The 8208-nt window shown below is 40.8% G+C and overlaps 1 protein-coding gene across 2 annotated transcripts; it reads left to right on the top strand.

Annotated features, from left to right (window-relative positions):
• The first annotated feature begins 1048 nt into the window (after nucleotides 1-1048).
• LOC149321444 (protein SPMIP1-like) lies at nucleotides 1049-7261 on the top strand. 2 transcript variants are annotated; one of them, XM_089497909.1, is made up of 2 exons: nucleotides 1049-1520; nucleotides 6955-7261. In XM_089497909.1, exons 1-2 carry the CDS (start codon nucleotides 1079-1081, stop codon nucleotides 7071-7073), a joined length of 561 nt encoding a protein of 186 aa, XP_089354035.1. In that variant the 5' UTR covers nucleotides 1049-1078; the 3' UTR covers nucleotides 7074-7261. The 2 variants fall into 2 exon arrangements, with proteins under 2 accessions (XP_089354035.1, XP_089354095.1); XM_089497969.1 differs by lacking the exon at nucleotides 6955-7261 and adding an exon at nucleotides 3145-3343.
• The last annotated feature ends 947 nt before the right edge of the window (nucleotides 7262-8208 follow it).

Raw genomic sequence — 8208 nt, 5'->3', positions numbered from 1 at the left:
TTAAAGCATTAAAGAAAGAAACCAAATGACTGGTCTGACATTTTTTTCTATTCAGTACAGCTGCATCCCCCATCTCTCTGGTTACACACGCTCTTGAATTTACTTCTATACTTAGCTTTAAAGGGCATTTTTTTCAAATGAACACTACAGGACAAGACAGATACAGATATATTTGCATGTATTTAACTTTTCACTCAGTGGCTGCTCTCTCTGTCTCTCTCTCTGTGTATGTGTGCATCTACATTCCTTGGAAAAAGTTTATCCCCTTATTGTGTTACTTCCCAGCAATCACAATGACTACTGTATGCAAAAAGGGGACTTTCTGAAGATGTTTGAATGTTTTAAAACATAAGTTACAGTGACAACTAGTAAGATTGGCCTACTTTGTACTCACAACTCCTGCGGTGTGTTTGAGCAGGGCATATAGCCAGTTTTCATTCATTTAAGGGAGGGAATGGAACGGCTGTGGTGAATCTAACAATTTGTCCCTTCCCATTAGTTTCATTTTACTTTCCTTTCGGCCAGTTCCAGCACAGGTTAAAACCAGGGCAATCCCCTTGGGCAAATCCATTCCTTGCTTATGTACAACTTATGTACTACCGATTCCACCCATTTCCAAATGTGTGTTAGTTAAATGCTTTTAAACTTTTCTCCCTCTGTGACAATATATTCCTTATAGGTCAGCACCAATGGAGGTGCAAAAATAAGGGGGGAGGAAGTGGTTTCACTTTGATTTATAAGTCCTGCAGTCACAGCATGCCAACTGGGTGGAAAGGTAATCTGTGAGGCCGTTCTAGTGACAAACTCAGTTCTTCTCAGCATCCCACTAAAAACCTTCTCAAAAGCAGCTTTTATTATGTCTCACAACAGCAGTGTAATGCTGAGAATGGGGAGGGAGGAAAGAAAACAGAACCCTGTACGCTGCCAGCCAGTTTGGTGGCTACTGTAATTTGAGCTTAGCTTGACTGGCCTTTTTGTGCAGGTTTCCTTGGACACCAGAAACAAGCAGAGTTCACATATACCAGGCACACACACACACACCAGTCACTACACTGGCTCTAGCCATCCTTCTGAGGCCATGAGAAGACTGCTAACCACACAGGAGCAGGATGGATGGAGGGAACTGGTTAACAAGGAGGCCTTCTGCAGAGTCAGCTGGAAGGCCAAGTATGGGTCCAAATACCCCCGGCAGGTGCCTAACTATGGGATTTCTCAGAAAAAGAGCTTCTTGCCTGCTATCCGCCCTCCAGATGATGGTGGGAATTCTTCTCCCTGTGAAGAAATAACTGTGCAAAAGGATGAAGGAAAGACGCCACCAGAAAGAGAAGATGATGCCAGCCTTCAGGAGCCTCTGCCCGAGATGAGGCCCCCAACAGCAGAGACAGTGCAACTGCTATACCAGGGCTTCTCCCATGAGGGCAAGGGGAGGCAACACTACCTCAAAGAGAGGAAGAGGAAGAGCCCTGAGGAAAAGTTTTATTACCCGATCCTGTCATCCTGGGACTATGGCTGGCGCTTAGGTATGTGGAAACAATGTGCATCTGCACTACGCCATAGTAGCAGTTTGATGCCCCTTTGCAATTATAGAAATCTGGGTGCTGTTGTCTGGTAGAGTCAGCTGGAGAGCTCCAATGCTGCACTTCAGGGGGAAAGAAAATTCTGGACCAGAAAATTCCTAGTAAACTACGAATCCATGGCAATTAAAATAGTATTGAAGTCCTGTATTGGTTTACTGGAGATGCACTCTTGGTGGCTGATTATCACATTGTTTTTACAACATGTAGGGTGCTAGAGTGAAAACTAGAGAGGGGTCCTGTACCTTGAATCAGTGTGCAAAAGGGTCTTGCAGCACTTTTGAATCTAAGTGAAAGAAGTTGGTAGCATGAACTTTCGTAGACGTGAGCATCTAAGGAAGTAGGCTCAAGTCTGCAAAAGCTCATGTTACCAATTTCTATTTTTCAGTTAGCCTCAAATGTGCTACAAGATTCTCTTGAATACTGATTTTCCAGACTAACATGGCTATGTCTTTGAATTGTACCTTAAATGATTGTGTAGAAGAGTAGATTTCAATAGAAATGGCTGATCACAGAACCAGGTAACAACAAACATTTCCTTCTTCTACACGACCATTAACGATTCAGGGACTGTCTCCAGTTTTCAATCTGTTGACCTTAAACTGGAGAGGCATGTAGCAAGCTGATTTTTTAAAAAATGTATTTAGTGGCAGTTACAAATATCAAAGGATCTTTCGTGGTTCTTTCTCTTGGTTTGTTGTGCAAATGTCATTACAGAAGCCCAGTTTGAATCAACTTGTGAAAAAGGGATGGTTTAACCCCAACCATCTCCATTTTTGCTTTCTTTGCATGGAAAGCAATGTCTCTGAAGAGGAGACGTTCATATTCATGTGGTATGTCCTCCATGTGAGCATGAATGCTGGAAAATAAGGGTTCCTGCTCACATGGAGGCTATGCACACAGACAGGAGCTTCTCTTTAGACTTGTTGCTTTCCATAAAAGCAAAATGACAGGGCAGAGATTGGTGTCCCCCTTTTCATATGTTAATTCAAAGCAGATTCTGTCTCATTTTGGAAGCTAAGCAGGGTCAGACCTGGTTAATACTTGGATGGGAGACTGCCAATGAACGCCAAGTGATATAGCCTAAATTTCAGAAGGAATTGGCAAAAAAGAAACCACTTTGGAGCATCCTTTGCCTAAGAAAACTCTATGAAGTTCATATGATAGGAAATATCCCAGCAGAGGGTGTCACATGCTAGGGATTCTTGTTTAATATACAGAAGCAAGCTAAAAGCAAGGTGGTTTTTTTTAATGTTTACTACAGGGTCTGGATAATATTACATTTTCTTCCATGGGACTGATAATGTCCTTAATATAAAGCACATGTGGGTACATTTTCTTGAGTTTCCATTATATTTATATGTCCTATTCATATAATTTTTTTTAAAAAAATCCATGTCTGACTGCTCTTTGGCAAGCAGAAAACTCAGCAGGTGAAGCTTTTAAAATGAAATGATGGGACAGCCTGTAGCGGCTGAAATTCTGCATAGTCTGCTACCATTACAGACAAGAGGGAGGAAAGCTGGCTATCCAGGTTCATGTGCTAAGCTTGTGTATCTTTTCTTTGCAGTGATATTGACCTACTATTTTGTGCATTATTGTTTTGTGAGCAGAGTTTTGTTCAATGGAAGCCACCGGTACCCCATGGTTGGACCAGGAGTGTCTCCTCATTCCACATTGCTGTGATCTGATGACCTTTCCAGTTCAGACTATGGGCCCTTTCTACACAATTATAGTACTATTTTCAACTTTAGCTGCCATGACAACATTCTGTGGACTCTTGGGCTTTGTAGTTTGGGGAGACACTGCAGGAGTTTTCTGGCTGAGAAATCTAAACACCCTTCCCTAAGTCTGGGGACGGAGATTTGTCCACCACTCCTAGATGGGGTCACATTTCCCCAATAGTACAAAGTTCTCAATTTGGGAGTACTCCTGGACTCATCTCTACAATTATCATCTCAAGTGGATGTGATGGCTAGGAGTGCTTGGTATCAGCTTTGGCTGATACCCCAACTGCATCCCTACCTGGACAAAAAGTACCTTGAAACAGTGGTACATGAACTGGTAATCTCTCGTTTAGATTTCTGTAATGTACTCTACATGGGGCTACCTTTGTACCAAGTTTGGAAGCTTCAGTTAGTTCAAAACGCGGCAGCCAGATTGGTTACCAGAACACCTAGGTTAGACTACATAACACCAGTTCTAAAATCTCTATATTGGCTGCCAATTAGCTTCCAAGTGCAATACAAAGTGTTGGTTATTACCTTTAAAGCCCTATATGGCTTGGGCCCGAGCTACATGAGGGAACGCCTCTCCCTACACAATCCGCCCGCACTCTCAGAACATCTGGGAAGAATCTATTAGATTACTCAAAGGTCAGGCTAATAACAACTTCCCACAGAGTGTATACAGCCATGGCCCCCAAGTTATGGGACAACTTGCCGGAGGAGAGCCGTCTTATCACCACCTTGGATGTCTTCAAGAAAGCTCTAAAGATGGATCTCTTCTGGCCGGTTTACCCACCTGACCTCTTATAAAGAACTTAAGGAAAAAATCCCACTTCTGATCGCAATTGTACATTTTAAACAATGTTTTTGTTGTCTTGAATTGAGTTTTTAGGTTTTTAGGTGATTTGTTGTTTTACTGTGTGTAAATTGGATGTTAATGTTGTTTTGTGGCTATTTTAATAATAATAATAAATAGTTTATTTATATCCCGCTTTTCCAATTTTTGATCAAAGCGGCATACAAGTTTATGTTTTTACGGTTGTAATCCTGCCTCGATCCATTGGGAGAGGCAGGAAAATATAAATAAAATTATTATTATTATTATTATTATTATTATTATTATTAAACTGATATTGAAGTGTAAACATTAATTGTGCAGTGTTAAAGAGTCTCATGGATTGCTTGTAATGGAATTAAGAAACAATCTCCGTAAATAGATTTTCAGATCAGAAAGGAGATCTTCTGCTCACTCAGTTTCTCTTGAAAAGATTAATAGTTACAGCAGGATTTCGGGCCCCTCATCAGTTAACACCAGGGTTCCTAAACTGCAAGTACTGAAGGCTTGTGCAGACAGACCATGTCATTCTTCCAGCTACAGATGGCGAACTCAGGGGTTGTATGTCAGTGGTGGCCGTTATATGCCCGATTCAGATTTCAGCACAAGCCAGGAAATGAGTGACACATTTATTGCTCTCGTCCTTATCAACTGACAGGGTGTGACTGTTTTGCAAGGGAATCTGAAAATCACATCTGTTGACTGTTGGTTCTGTACTCAAAATGTGTTCAAACAAGTTCATCTTCCAAGAGATGCAACTGAAACATTATAACATGATGCACTTCATCTGGTTGTTTGTATACTCAAACCTAAGCCATCTGATGATATAGGAAACATTTAGACAAAGCTATTTTTAAAAAAATATAGTACCCTCAATGTGCATGACATTTTATACAACAACAAATGTTTTATTTTTGTTGTGTGCCTTCAAGTCATTCTCAACTTATGGTGACCCTAAGGCGAACCTATCATGCGTTTTTCTTGGCAAGATTTGTTCAGAGGTTTGCCATTGCCTTTCCCTGAAGATGAGAGTGTGTGACTTGCCCAAGGTCACCCAGTGGGTGTCATGGCCAAGAAGGGAACTGAACATTGATCTCTAGAGTCACAGGCCAACACTCAAACCACTACACCATACCTTTTCTCAATAACAAAGAAAGACCTGTGCCCCAAGGAATGTACAGTTGAAAATTCAATAGGGAGGAACAGGAGGGGAAGAGGAAGATGAAGGAAATTAACAAGCGGTGATGTAGTTGTCTGAGTGTTGGACTACAATTCTGGAGACCAGGATTCGATTCCCTGCTTGACCATGGAAACCTACTGGGTGACTTTGGGAGAATTACATGCTCTCAGAACCAGAAAACTCCTGTGATAGGTTCACCTTAGGGTCATCCTAAACTGGAAATGACCTGAAGGCACACAACAACAAACAACAATATGGCACTACCTTTTCACTGTGGTGGGACTGCATGCCCCTGTGAGGCAAGGGGCTATGCTGACGATAGCAATGCTGTTGGTAGGGTCTCCCATATCAGCAGCAGTCGTGGGGAGGGTGACACTGGTGGAGGATCTCTCAGAGGCAACTGCAGTACCATGCTTTCATTGTAAATCCATTTTGAATGTCTTTTGCCAGGAAAGCCCAATGATGAGACAATCCAAAATGAAACAAGACATAGGACAATACTGCACTACATTGTTACAGCACTATTATCCCTTTTACTGCTAAGGCTGCTTCCTGTGGCATTCTGGGGTTTGTAGTTTAGTGAGGCCTGAGAGTACTCTGGTTGAAAATTCTAAATGTCCTTTCCTAAACTGCAAATCCCAGGATTCCCTTTCACCTCTGAGCATGTGAACACATGAATGTCTTTTTGGCTTACGTCCGGTTGTATCGTTAGCCTCATAGTTGTCCTGTGCTCTACCCCAGTAGCTCACTGAATTACAGTCGGCCCTTTTTATACACTGATTTTTTATACACAGATTCAAGCATCCACAGATTGAAAATGTTCCAAAAAGTATAAATTTCAAATATCAAACCTTGATTTTCCATTTTTTATAAGGGACACCATTTTGCTATGTCATTATATTTAATGGGACTTGAGCATACATGGATTTTGTTATACTCAGGGGATCTTGGAACCAAACCCCAGCATATAACAAAGGTCCACTGTACTTCTGACCTGGGAGTCCCATCTTCTGGTATTATCAGCAATACCACACCACACTCTTATAGCATTACAGTATTATTACACTTTTAATGCTATGGCTGCCTCCTGTGAAACCCTGGGATTTGGAAAAAGACATTTAGAGGCAATTTCTCCTGCTCAGGTCTTACAAATTCAGGAGCATGGCTTTCCCTCTCCCCCTGAATCAGTCCATTTGTAATGTTGTCTTTCTCTTTTCCTACTGCCTTCCACTTTAGCACTGTATTTTTAAAATATTATTTGTATGCACTTTGGTATAAAACCAAAAGGCTTGCATTTAAAGAACTTTGGGATACTAATACCAATAACTTATAGTTGCTATGTGCCTTCAAGCTTACTCTGACTTATGGCAACTTTATCCTTATCCTAAATTCTTAGCAGGATTTATTCAGAGGGTATTTGCCATTTACTTCCTTTAAGTTTTAGATAAAGCCTTCCCCAAGGTTGTTCACTGGGCTTTTTATGACTGAGTAGAGATTCCAGCATTGGTCTTCCACTATTCTTGGGCAACAGTGAAACCACTACATTGCACTACCTCCATTCATTGCCATCATAATCATCACTATTTTTATGACTTACCTATTCTGCCTTATAATTAATGATATCCCTTTTTTCCACAGGAGATGCTGTTAAAGACATCAGAACTCCAATTTATGGCAAATCCCGAATTGTAAAGGATACTTTCTACTTCAAAAATGGAATTTTCTATCATCCTTCAAAAACTGACAAGCTGTCATGAATATTAATGCTGGTTGAAATGTGGAAATAATTGTACAGTTCTGCCTTGACATGGATATTTGTTCTGGTATTGGATCATGCAGACTCTTTGATTTGGCCGTAGATTTAGAACAGAGTAGAGTAGATCCATGAAAATGAAGAGGGTGTTTGTTATTTCAATAGGTCTCCTCTATGCATGACTAATTTGGTGTCAACCTCATAATTAACTTTCAGATTTAAAGGTTGCTGCTGTCTTATTGTCTTTTTAATGCACAATAGCCAAGTTCCTGCATCCTAGACTGTATGTAATGATGATGGAGCTACATTGTTCATACAATATGGATCCCTGTAAAAGAAATGTGAAGATGCACAGGAGGCCACCATACAAGGTGTCCTGTTATACAACAGCTGCTCCTACCACATAAGGGAACAATCGCACAAGATTATTGCTCAATGGGGGCCATTTTTATTTATTTATTTATTTATTTCAGTTCTATTCTTCCTTTCTCCTAAAAAGGGACCCAAAGCAGCTCACAAGACAAAAACATCAAAACATCACAATAAAAACTTAAAAACAAATCTAATTAAAATAGTATAAAATTACTACAAAAACATACAAAAATTAAATACATAACTAAAACACACACACCATATAAAAAACCACCCAGTCCTAAATACATGTTAAAAAGTCTGCTTAAATAAAAATGTTTTTGCTTGCCGATGAAAGGCAAGGAGCGAGGGGACCAACCTAGCCTTCCATGGAAGGGAGTTCCAAAGCTCTCTCTTGTGTCCTCACCAAGCAAGCCTGTGATGGTGGTGGAACTGGGAGAAAGCCTTCTCCTGAAGATCCTAGGGCTCTAGCAGGTTCGTATGGGGAAATATGGTCTCTCAAAGAGTCACAGAACAAGGTACTGTGAATTCTTGGCTGGGAACCCACTGTTGACTACACTCCCACGACTGCTGCGCTGCTGAAGTTGGGCAGAAAACTGCAACCAAATTTGAGCAGCAGACCAGAAATACTAAATTATGATGGTTTCCCCACCAAATTTTGGTGGAAAATGGTAGAAAACCAAACAAACCTCAAACATCAACATGGGTGTTTCCTGCTTTTTAAAAAGGAGAATTCCTGGTTTCCTGACAAGGTTCAAGAGCATGGT

The sequence above is a fragment of the Sceloporus occidentalis genome, unplaced genomic scaffold (genome assembly GCF_023333645.1).
Source record: "Sceloporus occidentalis isolate IW3139 unplaced genomic scaffold, rSceOcc1.0.p SCAF_1, whole genome shotgun sequence".
NCBI classification, from domain to species: Eukaryota; Metazoa; Chordata; class Lepidosauria; order Squamata; family Phrynosomatidae; genus Sceloporus; species Sceloporus occidentalis.
This window is presented reverse-complemented; position numbering and strand designations above follow the sequence as displayed.